The sequence below is a fragment of the Clarias gariepinus genome, chromosome 6 (assembly GCF_024256425.1).
Source record: "Clarias gariepinus isolate MV-2021 ecotype Netherlands chromosome 6, CGAR_prim_01v2, whole genome shotgun sequence".
Lineage (NCBI taxonomy): Eukaryota > Metazoa > Chordata > Actinopteri > Siluriformes > Clariidae > Clarias > Clarias gariepinus.
In genome coordinates, this window is record NC_071105.1 from 4,529,895 (window position 1) to 4,554,982 (window position 25,088).

General features: G+C 37.7%; 1 protein-coding gene and 1 long non-coding RNA gene across 2 annotated transcripts in view; one reads left to right on the forward strand and one right to left on the reverse strand.

Moving 5' to 3' along the window:
- Window positions 1-25,088, forward strand: part of col28a2b (collagen, type XXVIII, alpha 2b) — a 36,254-nt gene extending 11,166 nt beyond the window's left edge. The window contains exons 4-36 of the mRNA XM_053497615.1: window positions 3,975-3,995; window positions 4,085-4,144; window positions 4,905-4,958; window positions 6,352-6,396; window positions 6,510-6,536; window positions 6,723-6,767; window positions 6,891-6,935; window positions 7,242-7,295; window positions 12,251-12,319; window positions 12,656-12,724; window positions 12,843-12,911; window positions 13,177-13,245; window positions 14,216-14,284; window positions 14,971-15,039; window positions 15,259-15,327; window positions 15,541-15,612; window positions 16,224-16,292; window positions 16,439-16,510; window positions 16,602-16,670; window positions 16,769-16,837; window positions 18,225-18,293; window positions 18,399-18,467; window positions 18,544-18,612; window positions 19,492-19,560; window positions 19,849-19,917; window positions 20,011-20,091; window positions 20,302-20,337; window positions 20,573-20,609; window positions 20,697-21,254; window positions 21,675-22,231; window positions 23,455-23,647; window positions 23,882-24,073; window positions 24,759-25,088. Coding sequence (XP_053353590.1) covers window positions 3,975-3,995; window positions 4,085-4,144; window positions 4,905-4,958; window positions 6,352-6,396; window positions 6,510-6,536; window positions 6,723-6,767; window positions 6,891-6,935; window positions 7,242-7,295; window positions 12,251-12,319; window positions 12,656-12,724; window positions 12,843-12,911; window positions 13,177-13,245; window positions 14,216-14,284; window positions 14,971-15,039; window positions 15,259-15,327; window positions 15,541-15,612; window positions 16,224-16,292; window positions 16,439-16,510; window positions 16,602-16,670; window positions 16,769-16,837; window positions 18,225-18,293; window positions 18,399-18,467; window positions 18,544-18,612; window positions 19,492-19,560; window positions 19,849-19,917; window positions 20,011-20,091; window positions 20,302-20,337; window positions 20,573-20,609; window positions 20,697-21,254; window positions 21,675-22,231; window positions 23,455-23,647; window positions 23,882-24,073; window positions 24,759-24,766 — 3,192 coding nt within the window. The 3' untranslated portion in view covers window positions 24,767-25,088. The remainder of the gene's footprint in view (window positions 1-3,974; window positions 3,996-4,084; window positions 4,145-4,904; window positions 4,959-6,351; window positions 6,397-6,509; window positions 6,537-6,722; window positions 6,768-6,890; window positions 6,936-7,241; window positions 7,296-12,250; window positions 12,320-12,655; window positions 12,725-12,842; window positions 12,912-13,176; window positions 13,246-14,215; window positions 14,285-14,970; window positions 15,040-15,258; window positions 15,328-15,540; window positions 15,613-16,223; window positions 16,293-16,438; window positions 16,511-16,601; window positions 16,671-16,768; window positions 16,838-18,224; window positions 18,294-18,398; window positions 18,468-18,543; window positions 18,613-19,491; window positions 19,561-19,848; window positions 19,918-20,010; window positions 20,092-20,301; window positions 20,338-20,572; window positions 20,610-20,696; window positions 21,255-21,674; window positions 22,232-23,454; window positions 23,648-23,881; window positions 24,074-24,758) is intronic.
- LOC128526056 (uncharacterized) lies at window positions 8,963-11,401 on the reverse strand. The gene is made up of 3 exons (XR_008360763.1): window positions 11,097-11,401; window positions 10,293-10,347; window positions 8,963-9,660 (listed from the first exon to the last, which is right to left on the reverse strand). It is a non-coding gene; the product is annotated as an uncharacterized LOC128526056 (long non-coding RNA).

Genomic DNA, 25,088 nt, shown 5'->3' on the forward strand with positions numbered 1-25,088 from the left:
ATTAAAATGAAGCTTATTGGAAAAGAAAATTTGTCTTATTGGAAAAGAAAATTTGTTGAATTACATTTATGAAGAAAACAGTTTACATCATGATTCATTCTAACCTTTTATTGCATTTAGTGTGCATCTGGCATCTGTAAGCCATTCTCACGTTCTGGTCTGACTGTCTTCTTTACTTGGCTCAGCTTTACTTTGTCCTTTTTATAGCTTAACTCACTTTATAAAACCATCTCTCCAGAGAAAGATCTGTTCTAGACAGTTCTTTTTTTACTTCCTATTGTTGCTGTTTCTAATTTTCTGACATGCCGAAACATTTAAAATAAAGATAAAGAAAGATTGGAGACGACCTACATACTGTATATGTATTTCCTCACTCCATGTGGCTGACATCTGCTTGGAATTTGCACTTTTTTTCCTTCATATCCGTGTCTGGATATTGTTACAAATGCTTAGGCTAAACTAGTTAGTTTTGATATGGGATTAGCCCCCTTTTTTTGCTAGTATGTTACCCATAATTAGCCATTTTAAGTGACCAAGTGTCCCATAATTCACTTAAAGTCTAAAATCGAAACCTAAAAAGCTGACGAATGTGTACAGAAATGAAACATAAGATTAGCCCACCATTTTTAACAAATAGCTAGCGGATTGTGTGAGATTAGCGGATTTACTGAGTTCTTATTAACATTTTGGTTAGTTGTTAATTAATGAATGTGACCTGTTAGCGTTACACTTCTTGCATTAAGACCTAGCATACACTATAAGATTATACAAGAATATATTCAATATTTGAGTATTTAAATCAGAATTTAAAATATCTAAACAAACACTTGCTAGGGGAAATGAGAGTGTGTGTTAAGGCACGTAGATGGCTTTTTTTTAGTTAATCTAATACATGATAAGGCATGATTTTCTGCGTTTAGCATTCGCACATGGAGTTTGTTCAATCTGAGTCAGCACGTATAATTCCAAAGCAAACTGAATCAAAAGTTAATCCATGACATGATGAGACTAGAGAGAGAGAGAGAGAGAGAGAGAGAGGGAGAGAGAGAGAGAGGGAGAGAGAGAGAGAGGGAGAGAGAGAGAGGGAGAATGAGTCAGAGTAAAGAATCTGTGATGAACTTATGAACTTTATTGCATCAGTTATCTAAAAGTAATACAACATTTGATCAATAACATTATGCCATTGTCAAGTAAAAAAAGATCCATTCATAAGATTTACAGTTTGTTCTCTTACACTTTAAAATAATTCAGTATTTGTGTCTTTAGTAACCCAGTGTAAGGATCTGTCCAATGATGGAACCTTAAAGCACTTTTTAAAATATTGGTTACAGTTGATCATTTGTTGTTTTCCAAGAAGAAACGAAAAGAGTAATATATTACAGTAGACAAGGGGGGAAGAAATCCTAAAAAAAAACAACAACAACAACAGTAGATCCCATATTGCACTAAAGAAAGGCACATCACATGGAAATGGAATGGAAAAGAGGAAACGGCATCGTACAAATAATACAGCAAGCAAATATTGCACTTGAGGAGTGGTATGGCTCAAGGTCATGGGTAAATGACTGTGGAAACAAGTATAGTATTAATATAACATTGTACCACTACTGACAAACATTACAGAGAAGAGTTGTATAATTTTATGGCCATTGAGAGAAAAAATCTTCTGTGGCGCTCTGTAGAACACGTCATCGGTTTCTGCCTGAATTTGCTCCCCTGGTCAGAGAGCACACTGTATAGCAGGTGAGAAGGATTATCCAAGATTGATTGTATTTTGAATAGAATCCGCCTTTTTGCTACAACCTCAACACCTCAAGCTCCATGCCTAGCACAGATCAAGCCCTTTTAATAGCCTTGTCCAGTCTAACTCTGTCCGACACCTTCATATTGCAGCCCCAACAAACTTCACTTGCTGCAATGGGTTTATAGAACGGAGCTAAAAATAATGCCGGTGCTGAAAATACAACCGGCACTTGTAGAGTGCCATTGTGTTAAGTGACCAGTCCAGTTTTTTGTCGAAATTAACTCGCAGATACACTAATGCATCAAGGTTTTATCACAAACATCAGTATTCAGACTGCAGACATAACTACAGACATGTGTATGATTCTGACTCAAACCTTCAGCCTACTATTCATGCATGACATCACTTTGAGCTGGAAGCAGCACGAAGCCAAGTGCCTGCAATATGTCACACTAAAATGTGTGCTTTCATGTGTCTAATTCATATAAAGTCCATGACAAAGTTATTATTTTTTTCCATCTCACTTGAAAGCTATCTCACTTGGCTTCGGGATGAAACTATAGATGGATGATGTCAGCAAATCGTTTTAATAAAGCTGCAGGCGTACCAGATGAGTGCTCAGTCAGCTTTCTGTCCAGGAGAGCACTTTCAATTAACAAAAAAAAAAACAATGTACAGTATTAATTTATTACAATAACAAAATTAAAAAAAAAAAATTAATTAATTAATTAATGATAATAATCAGGGCCCAGAGAATAGTAACCTATTTTTCTTCAGCCCTTAGTTATGTTTTAACCCTTATATATCGCTAAGAATTGAGCATATCATCATTAATTAACGCTCTTACATATGCAGTATTTCAATTCAATTCAATTCAATTTTATTTGTATAGTGCTTTTAAGGATTTACATCATCACAAAGCAGCTTTACACAATCAAAAGAGTATTTGCCTGTTATTATGTCTATTAAAAAACTATGGGTAGGACAAAGCTTGAAAACGGTGGGGAATTGGTTGATAAGGTCCTGAACATGGACGGTTTTGGTTGCTGTGTTCTGATTGGCTAGGAAAATGCCCTTCTTTAAAGCTTTTAAATGTCTAGGAAAATGCACAAAAACCCGTTTTGTTGTTTCACGCCGGTTGGCATCCAGTAAGTTGCATTACCGCCTTAAGTAATGCAACTTACTGGAGTCAACCACCAGAAAACAAGAAAACAGGTTTTGTTAGTTTTGTTTATTGTTATTTGTCTTTTTTAATTGCATTTCCCTAGACATTTAAAGTACAGCAACAATAAACATCAATGTTCAGGACTTTATCAAGCAGTTCTCTACTGTTTTCAAACTTTCCCCCACCTCACTTTTGACAACCAAAATAAAAAGGAAATACTGTAAGAGTGTTCGGGGAATGTTGAATAAAAGCTACAGACACTGAAACATTGCGTTTGGAAAAGGAGTGAAACAAAAATCCAAGCAGACAAAATACAGGATCTAAGTTGCATTTTAGCTGGAATATTAACACTCACATTTTATCACTCATCTAAGTCTTCTGCAAACTTGTCTTTTAAAAAAAATTTAATATGTGACAATTTAATTCATTCTTTTTGTGGTTTGTCAAATAATTTGCTGAAACTTTTTATTAAGCCTGGCAGCTTTTTTAACCTCCAGCCAAGCATGACTTTTTCTACTGCTGTTCTTTTAATTTATCATGAAATATATAATCAAATATATACACTTATATCATGTGCTGTGCAGTGCAATATGCTATGATGTGCTGAATCAAGTGCTCTTTTACCAACATCAGTGTTGGGGGACGTTACTTTTAAATGAACTTAGTACATTACAAAGTTACTGTCATTAAAAAGTAATCAGTTACGTTACAGCGTTACCTTCTAATAAAAGTAACTAGTTCAAGTTTTTTTCCATTGCAGAAAATGAAAACTCCTTTGTGATTCCTCATGCACGTTGCTTTAGTCAAGACCTTTATAATTATTCTACCGTCATCACTAGGTGAAGTTTGGCCCATAATCTGTGCATAATAAGATCTGGCCGTAAGTACGGTTCATCATGATCACCACGAGTTTTGGAGCTGTGATTACGTTCCTATCTTTCGTGTTAGATTACTCGTTACCTCAAAAAAGTAATCCAAGTACTTACTTTGTAATGCGTTACACCCAACACTGACCAACAGTAATGCTTCATGACAAAATGATAATTTTTCTTTTTTATATTCTAGATGAAGTTGGCAGATGAGGCGGTAAGTATGTCCCTAAAAATGTTTAATTAGTCATTAAATCATCACACCTGTCTATGGAACATATATTGTGTCTATGTGTGTGGTTATAGTGTCCTTTGGAGAAAAGGTGTGTATGTGAGAAAGGAGAGAGAGGACCAAGTGGACCAGCCGTAAGTGAACACACCCTAACCTAAAATAAAACACTTCTATCATGATGGGCGTGGTCTCTCCCAGGATTACTCCACCTCTATTCACACTGGATGGATGAGAATATGAATAATGTAACTGATATGTTCTCGGCTTTAGATCGATTTTTGAGCGATGTCTCAGACCGCGATTATTGGAATATACAGCATAAAGGGTGCCAATATTTCTGGATCCAATTTTTAATACACATTCTTTTAGAAGAAGTGAAATAAGAGTTAAGGGAAATATAACTTATGCGTTCCTAAATTGAATGAAAGCTGGAAGTGCCGTGAATCTAGTAGGCCGTCCTGTGGAAATTGGGGCGATTAGACACGGGTCTGTGGGGGATTTGGATTTCTTTTCATGTTTCTTGTTTACACACAGTGTCGTTCAGGGTAAATGGGCGCTGAGATGTTTTTCAGTGTTCACCTCAAGTCCAGAGAATCCAGTGATAATTAACCTGCAAGTTAAAACACATTCACTGGATTCTTTTTCTTTATGTGTGGCATTTATTTGTTCAATGAGTTTTATCAGGGAGAGGAAAAAAGCCTGGAACATTACTGCCTGTTGCGTAAGTCGTTTCTATACAGTACTGTAGATGTAGGTTAGTGCTCTGTAATTAAAGGATTCACTGAGAGTTTATATCCGGCATCTGTGGTGTGTGTGGGATTCCAAATAATGTGTGTTGTCTTTTAAAGAGCAAATACTTTTGTCTCCTTCTTTACATTTCTCTCTCTATTGCAGGGGAAAAGGGGTCGACCAGGAGATGATGGAAGTCCAGGAACAAAAGGGCAGAAGGTCAGAAAAACACATATGTTCTTATTATACAGTAGATTGGAGATAGAAATGCCAAAATGTGTGTTTCTTCTTGTGGTTAAACTATGATATTATTTGTAAAGATTAAAAAACCTCATGACAGAAGACACAAGTGTGTGTATAAAGCATTGTTGGTCATCAGGACCCCCAATATCGAATACACAAGCTTAAATGTGCGGTGTGTGATATTTAATATTTTATTTCAGCATATATCCAACACGTAGGTACAGAATTTTATTATTTTTTTGTGAGTATTTTGTGTTCCTGTTTGCATAGGTAAGATTTTGATTAGTTTAATGATTTCTATTTATTTTATCTAATTTATTATTATATTCTCTCTCTCTCTCTCTCTCTCTCTCTCTCTCTCTCTCTATATATATATATATATATATATATATATATATATATATATATATACAATATGTCCAAAATATTGAGCCAGCCTTTATATTTTTTTATACTGTATATTGCTTTGACTTCCTTGTATTTTTAAATGTACTTTTGAGGAATAGCTCTCTCTGAAGAACTTTTTGGTTCTCATTTTTGGCATGATTTGTCTCTCATTTTCAGGCCAGCGAGCAGTTTCAGCGGGATGTTTTTTCTTTGTTAAGCCCCACAGTGACCTACTGTATAAATCATAAAAGCATAAAACACTGAAAATCTAACGTAAGACATGACCCAGTGAGTAACATGTGCAGATGATGACCGATGGTCAGGCTGGTGATTAGTTATACTGCTGATGCTGAATGCTGAGTAATTGGAAGAGACGAGAGGGGAAATGGGGTCGCTGCTGAGGTTTTTACATAAACAAGCACTTTTTAAATTAAACTGTATGTTTAGGCACTTCGCAGTAAAACGTTTGTTTCCTTTTTTTTATTTAATCTACACGATAAAATTTTATTTAATGTAAAGAAATAATGGCTGGTTAATTTTTTTTTACTGAATATTATAGAAAATCATATTATAATATTTATTATTTTATATATTTTGTTATACCTTATTACACATTATAATATGAACAGGTCATATTATTAATACCAGTATTAATGTAAATGTTAATATTTATAATAGTAATGATGAGAAATAACACAGAAATATTAATAGTAAATAAAGGTGATATAAAGAGTGTTTTAATCACCTAAAAGACACAAATGGGAAGCGTCAGAGAGTGTTTATTATGTAGGATGTTAATGCAGTCCAAAGTTCCTCTCAGCTTTTACTTTGTCAATGTCAATCCCATATACGAAGGTATGTTTATAATTTCTTCATTGTTATTTTAAAGTGTGAGAAAAAGTGGAACATACAGTACGGGATAATGACATCAATCTCTTTAAGATAGTTTTAGTTTAATAGACTAAAATCTGACTTCCTGCAGGGTGAAGGCGGGCAACCAGGACTGCCAGGGCTAAACGGCGGAGAGGCCAGTCTGCATTTTATTCTGTTTTTTTATTTATACATTTTGTTTAATAAAAATCATTACAGTATGTAACATGGATCATAATTCTTTGTCATTGCTGTTCTTTTGGTCATCAGGGCAAATCAGGAAGTAGAGGAGAGAAGGTACGACTCATGGTGGCTCAGTTCAGTATTTCAGTTTTTGCTACATTCAGTTAGCATCATATGCTAGCATACTGGAGCTGATATGACCTGATATGACCTTTCCAATTCCTGCCACGCTCGTCTGTTCATTGTTACTCAGCACTTACACGTGTAGTAAATCATTGCCTGTTTTTTTTTATTTCCCAGGGAGAGAGAGGAGAATGTGGGATGCCTGGTGTCAAAGGAGACAGAGTGAGTATGCAACTCTTCACACACACACACACACACACACACACACACACTTTGATCCTCCACTGGACAACTCTAAATTGAATTAATTTTGAAACGATGTTTTGTGTGATTGGTTTCTAACAGGGTCCTGAAGGTCCAGTGGGCGTCAGTGGAAACAGAGGACTGCAGGTTTGGTGTTTATATATAGTTATATAAATTCTTCTGTTAATTAATGAAGTAAATAATGAGGCAGTGAGAGCCGTGCGGGAGGCAGAACACAGACAGAGGCAGTGGTTAAGGGAAAATCAGGGATCTTTTGAATCCAGTTTATGGAAGATGCAAGAGGGAGGGGGGATAGATAAACAAACAAACAAACAAACAAGTGTCAACAATAGGTAGACAGCTACCAATCTGAAAAAACATCACGACCATGTATTATCTTCTTCATATCACTGTGTCGGCGTGTCTTCTTATGTTTTTCGGTGGTTGTTTTAGGGCTTGCCTGGACCTAACGGTGACATTGGACCCCAGGGACCAGCAGGACACAAAGTAAGCTGGATACACACATCTCTTACACACAGTATTTTGCCAAAGCAGCATTCTTATCAGTGGAGAATTATATTAAAATCACAACTCAGGTTTCTAGCATGTGTTACTGCAGGTACATTAATAAAGACTAAAGCGCAGTAGAGTGTAGACTTGGCACTAAATACAACAAGGCTGGAGTGTCTTAGCTGCAGAGTCTAGTAAAGATTGCAGACTAGATCTAGCTCACTATGCTGACTCTAACAGTGCACTAGCCAAAGGGAACCTTGTGTACTGCGTTCGTTCGGCTGAGACTGGTCTCTGTGCTGTGTCTAGAGCATTACATAATCTAGCTTAGATTAGTCTAGGGTGTAGTTCACTATACAGGATGAGACTAATCCACTATGAAGTGTACTATAGTATAGTATAGTATAGTATAGTATAGTATAGTATAGTATCTATATATGACTACTTATTGTAGTTATCCCAGTCAATATAATGCACCAGTCTATAGTGCAGAAGGTCTATATACAGTGTACTAGCCTAGTCTAAATATTGCCATAGACTCAATCTATATAGTGCACTAAGCTCAGTCTATATCGTGCACTAATCTTATACTATGTAGTGCACTAGGCTCAGTGATTGTGCACTAGGCTCAGTGATCATATTTTATTTCATGCACTAATCTCAGTCTATGTAGTGCACTAGGTTCAGTTCATATATTGCCCAAGCCGGAATCTATATAGTGCACTAGGGTCAGTCTAAGTAGTGCACTAGACTTATTCTATAGCACTATGATCAGACTGCATTGTCTTGCCTAAGTAGTGTGCATGGATCAATAAAGGGAGCATCATAGAGTGTGTTGTGTATTTTATAAAAAACAGCGATCTCATTCTGAGATAAGCGAAGGTTTCAGCATGTGTTTCTGTCAGACACACACACACTCGAACATGGATTAAGTGATATTACACTACTTTGGTTTGACTTTGATATGTACCCTCCCGCTCTACACAAATCCACTGCCAGTCCAGCAGCTGCCAGCGCAATGTTCTTTGAATCACTGACGTGGCATCCGCTGGGTGCCAAGTGTGTTCACTTCAAATTCAAATTCAATTGATGTGCAGTAAAATGCTTATACGACTGCTCGTGACCTTAAAAAAGAAGATTATCAATAAGAAATGAATTAGGGAATAGAATAAGGATAAAACATAGAAAAAACATACACTGAAAAAAATAACTTGTAAGATTTACTTAATAAAATCCTCGTAACAATTTGCACACATAAATTTTAAGTAAATTTTATTGCTCCAATATTAAGTAAAACTCACCCGTAATTGTCAGGTAAAATCTACTTAACAATTAAATTAACAATTAAATTAACAATCAAAAAAATTAGGTAAAAGTTACATAATTATATTTAATGCACAAGTTAGATTTATTTAAAATAATCTAGTAAAGTTAATTTATTGTTGTATCAGCAGGAACCCTTGATTTTATGAAATTATTAAGTAAATCTTACTATCATTTTGTTTTATGAGATTTTCCCTTACTTGGTTTTATTAATTTATATTACTCCCTATAATAATGTACACATTGCTAATTTATGTTTTGCAAAGAAACATTTATAGACATTCATCTATATCATTCATAAATCACACAACCAAAATATAATTAAACAGTTTATTCACCAACATTACCAAATATTTTTGACATTCACAGTCTAGATACAGGTTGTCTTTTTAATAAATGTGCATTCAGATAAATTTTGCATCCATAGGAACATCTGCACAGCACCAGGGCCTGAAATACTTGTTTTAAACAAAATTGTGTAAAATAATAATAAATAAATAAATTAATAAAATACAGCATTCATTTAGAAATAAAATACAGCAGAAAATACATTAAATAAACTGTAGAATAAACTTTAAAACTTAATAGCCCTCTGTAGCAGTGAAGTTGCAACATTCAAATCAGCACTCTGGACTAGTGCACTTAAAAGTATGCCATTGAAACTTAACGCATTAAAACATTTTAAGCTGAACATGTAAACACTGAACATGTTCAGACAAGTAGTCAAGCCATATCAAATGTTTTAAGATGATAACTTTATCTTTAAAGCTTGCACTTTTGGTGATAGCTTAATCCCACCAAGTTCTAAAAGAACTTTCTGAAATAGCTCAAATGTGTAGCGCAGTGCTCGGGGGTCTGCAAGGTTTATGGCATAAATTACTCCCATAAGCAGTGCACATGCATTTGCAGTATTGCCACAATATTGCAAAATTTCCTTTCCTTCAAGGATTATGGATACACCAACTGGTTCCTCCCCTTCAACAGCACGGACAACAAGGATTTTAAGAATGTGCAAACTGGCATCACTTCGTCTGTCCTCCTGCATAAAATTTACAAGTAAATAAAAAAAATATATATATTTTGAGAAACAAAAAAATCTGAATTGCTTCAATCACCCACCTGTGATGACTTCATTATCACAGAGAAAAAATAATAATAAAAATGATTGATTATAAAAAATGACCATCACTTCATATACTTCAGATTGTTAAACTTGGGTTAAATTGCTTTAGCAATAATCTTGCATCAGTAAAACATTCTAAAACATGTCATGAGATGGCTACACTCCATAGATTACTCTGCACCTTTACAGTGTCAGGAAATCCTATGATGAATGCTGAGTTTGTATTTAAAGGGTTAGTCCAAACATAAAAATTCTTTCAATCATTACTCAGATTTATGTATTCATTTGCATTTGGTATATGCTTCTGTCCAATGCAACAAACACTATATTCAAGGTACAAGTTTTTATTTATAACTTGTAATTTACAATTACTTGCTTTTCCTGGGAATCAAACCCATGACCTTGGTAGCACCATGCTCTACGGTTTGAGTTAGATAAACTGTAGATGGTCATCACTAAGCAGGAAATGTCCACCCCTTCATCTAACTTTATCTTGTAGTAAATTTAACATTTTAAATTGTATAATTAATAAGAAAACAATGCTTTACCAGGCAATCATTAGAGATCCTCTTCAGATTCACGTCTCATCTCTACGCTTTGTTTCTGTGAAAATATTTACATTGTATCATTACATAATCTTTTATTAGTACAACTACATTTAGCCATTTCTTCATCTTTTGTAAGTTTGCCTTTATCCAAAGAAAATTACAAAAGAGAAAGGCATCAAGCATGTCAAGCAGTGCTACTAACACAAAGTTTCTGACATTGTTAGAAAAATACAAGATAGAATAGTGAGGGATTAATGAAAAAGTGAGAAGCAAGAATCATGTGTGGAAAGATGAAGCATGCAAGGTCACAGGATGACTTTACTTCTTTTTCTTGTCTGCAATGTGATTTGGACAAATTAGAGCTTCTGTCAATACTGTATGAACATATGTACAGGTTCATTACAGTAAAATTCGGATAAAAAAAAAAACGTTTATTGCTAGTGCTCTTTTACCATTTAATGCTTTAACACACCTGACTCAGTTTGTTCAGAAATGTCATCTCACTGGCGAGCCTTTCTCTAAACACGCCGTTTTCACGAGGGGTGGGGGTAAGAAACACGCATCTCGTTCTATTAAACCACGCGCTCGGTTCGTTATTATTTTATTTATTTATTTATTTAATTTTTACCACAGGACCCCTGTGGGGCTCCGTAGGTTCGGGTTTTTACACGAAAAACGGCGTTTTGTGAATCTCCACACTATTAAAAACCGAAATATTGCTAATTGTACGTCCTGAGATTAAGATGAACATTAATTGGGGGTCATGAAAGTGAGAATACATCCAAAACAGAAAGGTAAACTTACCTCGAACACGCCAAACTCCAGCTCCAGCCACGCCGTGCTGTACCTCCGTGATGATCCCCAACCGACTGATCCACAGCGCGGGTACAGCGTCTCCAAACACGCATGCGCGGTTTAATTTGAAATTTAAACTAAACTTAAAAAGTAAAATTTACTTAATATTATTAGGTTTATGTGCAGTGACTATAAAACATGTAAATGTTACAAGTAAATACATAATAATATTTAACTCTTTCCACTTAGTTAATTTATTACACGAATTAAATGTGTAGGTATTTAAACTTTTACTTAGAAAATTCTAGTTCTCCTTGAAACTTATTTTTACAATGTAAAAATTATGATGGTTGATTTAATATATTTTACCAAACCAAAAAATCATTTTTTTCAGTGTAGCTGCAGAAAAAAATTGAAGAACAAAATATAAAATATGAAAAATTCTTAGCTGTACAAAATATAGACAATATGGCTGTACAAATATGGAAAATACGAAAACTGGTGTGGAAATTGATTTAGAATTTAAAAAGAAATATCCGGGGAGTGTGCAAATATGCATAAATGTGAGATGTAATGACCTACAGTATAATATGCGGATGAGGCGCTCTGTAGAGCTCGTCTGTCCTCCACGGTGCTGATCTCGAACCAGGTCGTGATGTTTCCCGTCAGGATGCTCTCTATGGTGCAGGAGTAAACGTTTTTACGCACCCTGGAGGGCAGTCTGAAGTCTCTCAGGTGTCTGAGGTGGTAAAGATGCTCCCGGGCTTTTTTTCCCCATGGTGTTGATGTGACACATCCTGCGTGATGTGAACACTGAAGCCGTCCACTCTCTCCACACTATGATGTCACTCAGTATGATGTCACTCAACGTTATGTCACTCAGTGTAATAGCAGTCAATGTGATGTCACTCAATATAATGTCACCCTTAAAGTAATTACATTTTTTGGGTCCCCTGGTGGGTCTCCCAGCATAGAATAAGCGGTATAGAGAATGAGTGAGAGTAAGAGGGAGATTCCAGTGCAGAAGATTACATTAGGCGAAATGTAGTGCACTTAGACAAGATCAGAGGCTTGTAGAATGAGTCTAATATTAATGATAAAGCATCAGTAAGGTCTTGTAGCAAAACCCAGCTATATAATCAAATGTGTGTGTGTGTGTTTAGGGAGAGAGGGGCTTTCCTGGGCCACCTGGACCTCAGGGTGAAACTGGAATAGGCATTACTGGACCAAAGGTAAGGCATCATTCAAACCCTAGTTGTAGGACTGGAGTGAAACAGTTGAATGTGAGAAGCATCTGTGTCTGCCTGAGCACTCTGTAGTCAAACCCCGTAGCCACAAGCTTGTGTGTGTTTGAATTACAACCACATCTCAGGAACCAGTGGCTTAAGAGAACGTCTGACCTTTTCAAGGTATGAAATGAAAAACTAGCTTAGAGATGGAATTGTTTTTACAGCATTTCATATCAATGCTTTACTGCAGTTCTTTATCAGCATATGAAGAAAAAAAATGTAAATAAAAAATAATTGTAATTATTATACGTGTGTGTGTGTGTGTGTGTGTGTGTGTAGGGTGAGATTGGACTTCAGGGCAGAGCTGGACCTCCGGGACCTCCAGGACTTGGAGAACCTGGCTTACCAGTAAAGACACACACACACACGCACACACACACACACACACACACACACACACACTTATATAATAATCGGCATTTGTTTATTGGTTCTGTGTGTGTGTGTGTGTGTGTGTGTACTGTAGGGGCCTCAGGGGCCACAGGGGCTGCAGGGAGAAAAAGGACCTCCAGGAGAGGGATTACCTGGGCCAAAGGTAAGTACGTTGTGTCGATATTTGCTTGAAGGAAGTATGGTGTATTCACAGGTGTGTGTGTGACAAATCAAATACTCTGTTTGCAGGAACCAGTCACATGTCGAACTACAGTGAATGATGAAAAATGCTACTTGTGATATTTTTAATACACAAAGCGTTTCAATAAAATTTCAGGAGTTTTTTTTTAATTAATGACATAGATTGGATTACAGAGATGGAACAATACTGACATGTAACTCGCTATGGTCCTTCTTTATTTCCACAGGGGGAGCGAGGGATAGAGGGTCCGAGGGGACTGAGAGGACCAGCCGGACCTGGAATTAAAGGAGACAAGGTAACCATTGGCACTCGGGACGAAGATTAAACATGTCTTTAATTAAACCACTGGGATTTTGCCTTCTTGCCCTCTCAGGTGTGAAAATGATACTTCCTGAAAAACATTTAGGCAAGTCGATACACGTTCAAGAGTGATTGTGTCTTCAGCATCACATTTATCATATATATTTACAACTGTAAGAACAGAATTACCTTCAGGTTTGTTGAACTTACTGTATGTCAGCATGTTTTCTTGCACAACTCAAGGCCGGGATATTGATCTACAACATTTTCTACACCGAGGTCAAAGTACTGAATAGGAGAAACCACACTGAGGTTCGACTCACAGAACCTCTGGATCCAATTTACCTGTAGTGTATGATTAGGTGTCTAAGTGTGTCTATGCAAAACAAGACACGGGATAAGTGATATTTTATTTACTTAAGACTCCTTCATTCGTCGTAACTCATTGTTGATTATTTTCCAATAACAGCATATCACCAATCAGTTTAATTCCTTACTTATTTTACTGAATTTTAAAATGTTATGTGTATTTATGTAATGAATGTTAATTTTAGAAATAAGATTTTAGCTCTGGAGGCTCTTCTGTAACAGTTCATTGGCTCCATTAGATCATGACAGACAAAAATAATTTTCTCTCCCAGTGTCTTGCTGGTTTTATATCCGAGCGAGCCATGGCATGTGAGATTATTTAACCTATGGCTACGACATGCAGTCAGTCAGGGTTTTTGCACAGAGAGAACTTACGTATTATGAATGAATATAGTGAATGGAAAAAGATTGATGATATTACATGTGTTATTAGGGTTCTGTCATTACTTCTGTTATTTAAATAAGTTCCCTCAATAAAGGGAACAATTGAATAAAAATATACTGTGTTATACTGTGATAATATGTAACAGTGATAGTTATTATTATTACTACTGTTAGCAGTTTTACAACCACACGTGGAAAACTGTGTGTTTTAGGGCGACTATGGACCCCCTGGGTTACCTGGAGAGACCGGGTTTCCTGGATTAAGTGTGCAAGGAGACAAGGTGCAGATGTTCATTCCCACATATTTTATGTTTTTGTGTAATTTCCCTATAACTACATTTTTATAATAAAGTCTAGTGTAGTCACATGACGTGTACATGCTTTTAAATGCTAACTTTTACATACCATACTGAGAAAGTGGATTGCAGGGAGACACATTCTATTAAAATATAGAGAGAGATATGAAATACTATACAGTATACATTAGTCAAACTAAAGCATGTGAGTCTAATGGCTTTTTTGATGAACAATGGTCCATGTACAGTATATACAAAATATTTAAATAAAAATGTATTATTCATGAAGGATATCATTTGATATTTAAAAAATATAGCAAAAATGATTCTTTATGTAGAAGAAATAAATATTTAGAATATTTTAAATTTTGCTTTAATCATTATGTAACATTATAATGCTCTAGGTTTGAGGTTCTATGTTTGAAAATCATCAATATAAATATTCTTTTAAAGTGCTGAATAGTTTTTTCTATTAAATATTTGTTATATTTGCTTATTATGATTAGATCGCACAGAATATTTTTTAATCACATTTTTGTTAAAAAGACATTTGACATCTGATCTTCTGGACATGTTTTACATCAATTATGTCTGTTGCACAAAGGTGGTGCTTATGATGCTCATAATTAATGGAAAATCTTAAATGAAAAAATGATACTTTTTGGTTGAAGGGTGTTGAGGGACCACGTGGACCCCCAGGGCTCAGAGGGCCACCAGGAGAAGGTTATCATGGACCAAAGGTAAGAAAATACCAATATACTGTATATATATATATATATATATATATATATATATATATATATATGTACAAAGCATTTATGGAAAAATATATGAGCCAAGTTATGTCAAAAATGACATAATATTATATCGTAAGTTAAATACGGCACCAAAATACGCATCAAGGTATCTGAAACCGAAAGAAACCTGCACATGACTACATTATGACCAAATATCTACAGGGTGATCAAGGATTACCAGGAGAAGTCGGAGCACCAGGGGCGAGTGGAGTGGGAGAACCAGGGCCAAAGGTCAGTGTCTGACATCTGGACAATGTGGATTATACTGTACATAGTCTTTCAGTCACAAACCTCTAGATCAGCCCAGAATCAAGTCAAATCTGGTTTCATATTGTCTTTATTCAGAATGAACAAATCCATCTCACATGAAGAAGGTGGATTGCTCTAAGACCTTTGAACATGATTTAATGCGAAGCATGTTTGTTTGTTTTTTTTCTTCTGCAGGGTGAACCAGGGGCTCCGGGGTTATCAGGGTTACCGGGGTTACCTGGAGAGGATGGCGCACCTGGACAAAAGGTAGCAGTCCTAGACAAAATATCATTTTTCCTTCACTGGATTAACATGTTCCCAATTTACCCAGTCAAGCCAGTGTGATGCAGCTGAATCTTGCACACCGGCTTGTCCCATTTAGGAGTGGGGCTTAGTTTCATAACTGGGATTTAAACCCAAGCTACCATGATGAGAATGCTGCATGTTAGCCACCATCCATCATGCAATATAAATTCTCTGAAAAGATTTTGATTTCTTTGTATATGAGAGTTGAGCTCAGGCATTGGCAGTTCAGTGGTAGGATTCTCACTTTCTTAGTGGCATCCTTACTGCCAGTCCCAAGCCCTGATAGAATGGGGAGGACTGGGTCATGAACTGCAAACTTGTGCCAAATTGAGACAATGGCCATTGTTAAAAGCGCTATATAAATAAAATAAAATTGAATTGAATTGAATTGTATGTGGATCAGATGGTTTACTGTGCCAGTCACTTGATGGGAACATCCAAAAGAACAACAACTTACGTCAGGGATTTAGTATCATTCTATGGAAAATTTGTCACATTTGGAATTGACAATGCAAACATGTTTCAATGTGTTTGTGTGTATGTTTGTGTATGTCTGTGTGCATGTGTTTTAGGGAGAGCCTGGTCTTCCAGGTTCGAGAGGGCAGGAAGGAGCACCAGGTGTTGGAACACAGGGAGAAAAGGTAAGCACTCTCCTCCTTCCTGTTTCTCTTATTCTAAACCCCGACATCCATGTCGTTCCCACTGATTGTCTTAATCAGTCACGTCCAAAACAGTTTTTTGAGATTTTGAATTAAGAACTTATAAAGTGTGTCATACTTCCGCACAGGGAGATCAAGGCCAGAGAGGATTCCGTGGATTATCAGGACCTCCGGGAATCCCTGGGCCATCAGGAGCAAAAGTGAGAATTAAAGAAGAAACAAAATCGTCCTCTTTAAAATCCTTTGGGAAAAGTCTAGATGTAAATACCATTGTGTTTTGTCCTACTCTAGGGTGAACCGGGAGCACCGGGGCGCCTCGGTTTACCAGGACCTCCAGGACGTACAGTAACTGGAGCAAAGGTATAACTGTTGAGGTTATGTTACTGTCAATTTCATTTGTGCACTAATATACTGTATGTAGTAGACTTTGTTATAAACAGGCTTTAATTTTGTTACAGGGTGATGCAGGTCAGCCAGGTCTTCCAGGACCATTGGGGGAGACAGGGTATGGATTTCCTGGACCAAAGGTACTGTATATTATGTTCTGAAAGATAAATAGAAACAGAGCATGCAGATTTAGATAAGGACCTAAGGACCTGAGATTATATTGGAATAAATCTAGGATGCACTCATAGACATTAAAGAAAGATGATGAACTTTCCCTGATCAGGCTCTGATGTACTTTGATAAACAGGCCAATTTATGTGTGGATCAGATGCATTGTGTATTGCTAACAATAATTTGACGTGATGACATTGTGTTTGGAAAGCTGGCAGAGAAAATGTAATGTAAACCAAGTTTTAGTTGCTATTTGCTCACTAAAGTGAAGTGTATGTGAACGGGTACCATAAACACTGCCTGGCCTAAAAAGGTCACCATTTCAGAAGGGTCAGATTATTGGGCTGCATCAAGGAAAGGAAACAACTAAGGAGATTTGAAACTGAAAAACTCTTTAACACTAATTCAAATTTGAAAGTATAGTGCTGAACCATCAACTTTGTGGAAGTAATGTGGTGGAGGAAAAAAATCAGGACTAGAGATCACTTAACTGCTCAATGAAGTTGCATGGTAAAACCATCAACAGTAAAAACCAGAGTTATGTTTAATAGTGAAAGTAAGAGCATTTCCAGACACAACGTGATGAGAACTCACAGGATTGGAACTTAACAGCTATGTGTCCGTAATAAAACATGTTAGTGAAACTAATCAGAAAAAGGCTTCAGTTTGCTACAGAGCGTAAAGATTGGACTTTGGAGCAACAGAAAAAGGTCATGAAGTCTGACGAGTCCATATATTCAGCCTATTCCAAAGTGATGCTCCAATCATGCATCGTGTCCTCTGTACAAGTGTTATGATCTGGGGTCGCTTCAGTTGCTCAGGTCTAGACTCAGCAACGTTATGTGGCAATAAAATGAATTTAGCTGACGATCTGAATGTACTGAATGACCAGGTTATCACATCTATGGAGTTTTTTTCCCCTGATAGCGCAGACATATTCCAGGATTTAGAGAGTGAAAAAGTGGTTCAAAAAATGTGCTGTAATAAAAGCTATTTATGATGGAATGAAATCGTGTAGTGTATAACATCATTGTAGATGATAAAATCAAACAACTATGTTAAAAAAGTTTGTATACAGTAAAATCTGTGATCAAGTAGTTTTTAAGGGGTTAAGTCAGGAAAGTGGAGCCTCTGTTGGTGTGGAAGTGTAATGATTTGAAGGATGTAACAATAGAGTGGATAAATTGAACAATTAAATTCATGTAGCTGACAGACGGTTTAGCCTATCCATGCTGATGCCTGTCCGGAAAAATGTGTATTACAGAATATCTGACATGAAATCAGAAAAAGGTTTTACTTTAGAATGATATTTGGATATTATTATATTTTATAGCCTCCTTCTGTTTTGCTTCTCAGGGAGAACGTGGAGATGCAGGTCCTCCTGGTCCATTTGGGCCAAAAGGAGCTGGCTACCCTGGTCTACCGGTAGGGTCTACCATTGACCCCTGTGAACTTTCTATCGGCATGGAACATGTGTCATTAGTTCTTAATAATAAACAAATGCTTATTCTATGTTTGCATTTATTACAGGGGCCACCTGGGCTTCCCGGGCATCCTGGAGATCCCGGTCCGGAGGGTTTGGGAGTCCCAGGGCCAAAGGTATTCCCTTTCAGAGAAAAGTATGCATGTGTAGGGTGTGGATATATATACAGTAAACATGTTTTGTGTGTTATAGGGTGATATTGGGTTTCGAGGTTTGCCAGGGCCACCAGGACCACCAGGCGAGGGCCTGCAAGGTTTACCAGTAAGTCATATGAGAGTGCTCCTAATTGCCAATACAACCAACTTTAACTAAATCTAATGACGCCCACTGGAGACTATCTGACATAGATGCTAAAAGCAAGTCTGTGGCACGGCCCCTTCAACTTTCATAAGAGATTTAAGTCATATTTGCCTGACTTTCCTATTCGTATCCTTATAAAATAAATAAAATGATTTAATATTATTAAGGATACAGTGTGGGGATCTCCTTCAACAACCCCACAAACACAATATATACAAAAAAATACAGGGGTTTTATGTTTGTGTATTCTTATTTAGTTTCTTCTTCAGGCTCCCCTCATAACAAAAGTTTGTACAGTGTTTAGAGTCAAACGTTGCCAAGCAACAAACACTTTCTTTACTCCCTGGTGAAGTTGATTGAGAGGCAGTTTGCTCATTAATTGTAGACTCAACATTCCTGCTAATTCTTTTCCTGACTCAACAATTGGCAAATGTTAAAAAAAAAAATGGCTGTCTAAATGAACTGAAGGTTCACATCCTTTATTTCCCTGGCTGAAGTTTATCCAACACAAAGTGAGTCTGAGTGGGGTTGTGCCAGGATATGCCTACTAAGGGAATTCCCCTAGGGTTGTGCAATCGCAAAGGAATAAATCATTTGCCTGGACCTATTTGTTGTACATAAAAAATACAGTAATGATATACATCATAAAACAAAGGCTGTTTTTGGCTAGCCAGGGCAGTCAAATTAGACGAGCCCTCCCAGTCTATACCCACCCCAGGAAAAAAATCCAGCACCCCATCTAAAAAATCTGTGCTAATTTATGTAGAGTACAGCCAAAAAAAAAAAACGGAAAACAATTAAGCACAATGACAAGACAGTCCTTCTTTTGGAAATCTTTAGGGCACCACAGGAAGGCCGGGACCTCCTGGTTCACTAGGACCCCCAGGGCAGGGCATACAAGGCCCGAAGGTAAAAGTCACACAAACATTACAAGCAATGATACACCTGGGATATGAATTGTGCTGGTATGAGTGTAACAGATAACACAGTGATTAAAATAGTTTCTCAAATCACAAATCTTCAGTTAACATCAGCGCTGTGTTCAAGACCTAACACTAATTATGAATAAATAAAATGATTTCTAGCATATAATCAAATAGGAGTGTGCATTAAGTAAAATACCAATAGGTGTTAAACATGATTAGAGACAAGAGCAGTACTACTGTGGCTGTGTACGTGTTTGTGTACGTGTTTCAGGGTGAGCTTGGAGCTCAGGGCTTGGTTGGGCCAAGAGGACCACCAGGAGAGGGTCTTCCTGGGACAAAGGTCAGATTCTAACACTGTCACATGTAGAAAATAGACAAAAAGGGAGCGTATATACTTCTTTTTCCACTTTTTTTCCCCACTTCTTTTCTCTAGGGTGACCGTGGTACTCCAGGAGAGAGAGGCCAGAAAGGGGTCAAAGGTGACTTCGGGGATCCTGGATCACCAGGTCAACCAGTAAGAGCCATGATAATATAATTTATTTTCAAATAGCTAGGGTTTGGCTGGACAGTATCTGAATGATAATGTCCAAATTGATTTTCAATATACTCTCCTCCAGATCTAAATCTGATTACTTTAGCATCAGATAAAGTGAATTTCTTTGAATGCTGATTTTAGACCTGATTGTGGAGTTTCCATGTAAATTAAACTGTTTTTGTCTTTCAGGGTCGACAGGGAGTGAAAGGAGAGACAGGTCTGACGGTAAGATTTCTTCTCCACTGCTTTACTAACAGTACATGATACTTAAATCCCTTTTATAATATTCAAGATCGAGAAAATCAAACTGCTTATTAATGATGCATAAATACCACATTTACTGATTAAAATTTCTGAGATTAGAGAGTATTGCAATGTTGTATTTATTATAGAGATACTAAAACTATATACATTATTATGACAGCATATTAATAATCCATGGTGCCTCGTTCATTTTTAGAGAGAAGACGTCATCAGAATGATACGAGAAATATGTGGTAAGCCCTTGCATCTGCCTTTCCATGTTTTATTTACTTCTAGTTAGGAGTATCTGCTCTATTAAAACATTCTGCTCTGACATTTAGGATGCGGGATTAAATGTAAGGAGCGACCGATGGAGCTGGTCTTCGTGATTGACAGCTCGGAGAGTGTCGGCCCTGAGAACTTTGAGATCATAAAGGATTTTGTAATGGCACTGGTGGAGAGAGTGACGGTAGGAAACCGTGCCACCCGAGTCGGGCTCGTGCTCTACAGCTTGGAGGCTCGGCTGGAGTTCGACCTCGCCAGATATGCCGCGAAGCGTGACGTCAAACATGCCGTGCGCAGGATGACTTACATGGGCGAGGGCACTTATACCGGGACAGCCATCCGCAAAGCGACACGTGAGGCCTTCCGCACCGCTCGGTCCGGGGTCTCCAAGGTCGCTGTGGTCATTACGGATGGACAGACGGATGAGCGTGACTCTGTGAAGCTGGAAATCGCAGTGCGGGAGGCACACGCTGCCAACATTGAGATGTTTGCTCTGGGGATCGTGAATTCCAGTGATCCAGCGCAGGCAGAGTTTCTTAAAGAGCTCGATCTCATCGCCTCGGACCCTGACAGTGAGCACGTCTTTCAGATAGATGACTTTAATACCCTACCAGGTAATACATGGTTTATTACATTCCTGAATTACAAAGCTCTGGTAAAATAAATTGCAATTATAAATGTATGTAATGTAACATAAGCATTATTTTTTTTGTCCCATCCCTTTCTGTGTAACATTCAATTTGTTACAATCTGAAAGGCAGCATGAAAATGGAGACTTTAATTCTAGAGATTTAAACTTCGATCACTTCTCGATGGCTTCATTTCAAATCCAGTGTTTAGTGCCGAAAATATGAAAAGTGTCTGAATACTTATGCACCCTACTGTATGTTTTGTACTTTTCATTTAAAAACTTTAACATTGCAACTATTTTTGCATCGATTTTCCACGTTTTCAAAATAGAGGGACACGTTTATGTCTGTGAGTGGTTCAGTCTAATAGAACTCATGCCGGACATTCCCATCTTTCTTTCTCAGCTCTGGAATCCAAACTGGTCAGTCAGTTCTGTGAGGACGAGAACGGAGGCATCTTTAGCCCCATTAATGGCAACATATACAACAACCATCTCAACCGCATCAATGGTCTCTTGTATGAGTCCGATAACAACGGAAATCGCATCAGCAGTGGTGGACATTATAACGGAAACAATGTAGACCCAGTAAACGCCAGGACACACTCTGGAACACATTCAGGAAAACCCTCTGGTACTTATACACATACTGCGATACACAGCGGTACTCACAGTGGAACCCACACTGGTACTCACAGCGGGATCCACACTGGTACTCACACTGGAACAATTACTGATACTCACAGTGGTACACACACTGGTCCTCACAACGGGACACACACTGGTACTCACAGTGGAACAGTCACTGGTACTCACAGCGGTACACACACTGGTCCTCACAGTGAAACACACACCGGTACTCACAGTGAAACACACACCGGTACTCACAGCGGGACACACACTATCTCAGTCAGTCATGGAGGTGGAAGAGGTGACAGTATTCCAGTACCTGTAACCCCACAGGTAAGTTTTCCAGCTCTACAGTATATCTGGTCGGGTAATCATCAGATAGTTCACAAGAAAAAAAATACTTGTTTCTGTTACTCAGCAAACATCTTTTGTTAAGATTTTTCCCCCCTTTATTAATTTAACGTGGGTTCTTGTCGGGTCACAGTTGCAACTGACTGAGAAATACTGGAGAGGTCCAGACTTCTTTAGATCCACCCACAAAGATTTTCAGATTCCAGAATGCTAGTCAACTAAAACATAAAGGATGATGTCCCACTAGGTCAAAAAGTCCAGTACGTTTGAGTAGTGTGAACACCACAAATCACTTCAAAATGTGTTCATGAGCATGGTACACCATAATAGGTCATGGGTCAAATCAAATATGAAAGCCAAATGTAGTAATGTCTCCAAAATATGAATAATGTCAGTCATGGCACAGAGGCCATTATCCTTGTACTTGTTTGTGTTTATTGGCGGATCGCGAACCGACCAAGTCCCTACTGCCATCTGACCAGAGGTATGCTTCTAGGTGCTGGGAGTATATTAATGAAATCGGCCCGGAGATTGATTTCCGAGCTCGGAACGATTTGCGTTTACACTGACCAAATCAACTGGTCCCGGGGCCGAGACTTGAGACTTGTTAACCACATGAACAAAATGATGTTGTCCCATGTTGCGTCTCATCCATTCCTGCAGCCTTGTTGCTCTGAACATTTCTAACTGCTATAGGAATCTGAAAAAAAGCCACTGAAATTGCAAACATTACAAGGTTTCTGACACGGCCTCCTGGGTCAAGAACTTCCTCAAAAGTGCCCTTTCCACCTTTTAGCAATATCCCCATTAGGGGTATATACTTCTACAATTTCAAACTCAATTCAATTTCATGTGTATAGCGCTTTTAACTATTGTTAGTGTCGCAAGGCAGATTCACAGCATCAAAAGAAAACTATGGAAATCTGTATAAAAGTAAAAAAAAATTAGTATAAATCAAAATGAATTAAGGTTTGCAAAGCATGCATGATCTGACTTTTCTGAGGCACCCAATGTCTTTGGACAAACTAAAAGTCTGTTTTTGCTTTGTTTTTGCTTAGGCAAAACTTTTTCAGTTTTTCTTTGTGTTACAAGTGAGCTGAGGAACTAACTGGAACTAAATCATGTACAGTGATCGTAACTTGAGAGCTATACAGTACATATTTTTGCCTCAGTTTGAATGGTTATGAAAGTGTCCTTGTCATCAGGTCCCACACACCATAGATATTCACACACATGGGAGCTCTGAGCACAGCAACACGGGAGACGTTTCATCACACAACAGACCATCTACACGTGGCAGACCATCATCATCATCATCATCGTCATCATCATCGACTGTAGTCACATCATCCACTTCTGTGCATTACATTTCTGCCCCGCGACCTCCTTTACCTAAAGGTAAACACCCGAAACAGTAATGTTTTCAGCAGCCCCTCTTCTTCCTCTGTTGTAAAAATTGAAAAGATATTAACAGCTGCGTTAGCAGGTAATTTGAACTCCTTTGGCTGGAAGAGCACGCTGTAAACCCCCCACACACACACCTGACCTGACTTGGCAGACTGGCTTAGACAGACGGTTGTGTGTTGGTCTATACTGTGTAATGACGAGGTGTTTGTTTGTGTTCATTGTCAGAAATTGTGCCCCTTGACCCCCGCTGTGAGCTGATGTTGGATCAGGGGACGTGTCGCGATTACAGCATCCGCTGGTACTACGACCGCACCGCCAACGCGTGTGCGCAGTTCTGGTATGGGGGTTGTCACGGCAACCGCAATCGCTTCGATACTGAGGACGAGTGCAAGAAGACCTGTGTGGTCCCACGAAGAGGTATACACACCCACACACACTCACACCCACACACACACAAATGCACACATTTGGAGTTGCATGCCTTTTTTTTTATTAGTCTTCCTAATCTTTTCTGTAGCAAAACAATAACCGTTCAGCGAACCGTTTAATTTAGACGATAAATGTGCGAAATGATCAATCTGTGCATGACATTACCCTGTTTAAGGACTTCCAAAGATTCCCTAATTTTTTTTCCTTATTTTATTTATTTTATTTCATTTAGATTTAAAGTACAATAAGGAACTTTCAGGAATGGGATTTATTAATACTTTAATACTTTAATACTTCAATATCATATATATGTCAAAGTTTCATTAGCGGCATGGTGGCTAAGTGGTTAGCACTGTCGCCTTGGGTCCAAGTTCTCACAGTCCAAAGACATGCAAATTAGGCAAATTGCTGATAGTGTGAGAATGTGCACGTGACTGTTGCCCCGGAGGTCTTACCACGGTCGTAAAATGGGAATAAATACAATGGTGATCACAACTGGACTGCGCAGTCGCTAGTTGGACTACAGAGGTTCCTAGACGGATGGATGGAACATTTCATTATAGTTAAATATTATCGTACAGTTATCTGTACAGTGTGTTTCTGGGTTGAGAAAGTGGATAGACATACAGTAAATAAGGCTTAATGATCATCCCTGTCTGTTTTTTTTCCTCAGGAGGATGAGAAGCATGGATGATGCTGATGAAATGACATTGACTGTTATTGACTGTTATAATATCTGTAATACCTCATTTGCCATCTGTCTTTAAGAGATGTGCATGTAAATGGCTTAAATGTGTTTCCTTTTTACAAACTATAAACATGCATAGTTTACAGCAGTGATATCCTGTAAATATTTTTTTATCTTTAAGTACTAAGTAGTCAAATCTGATTGGTCAGGTGGTGTTTAATGAGTTTTCTATAACAGCAGCTCTGATGGTGGTGCAGCTACAAAACACAGCTTTATATTAACGCACTTATACTCATTTGTAGAAAAATCCGGAAA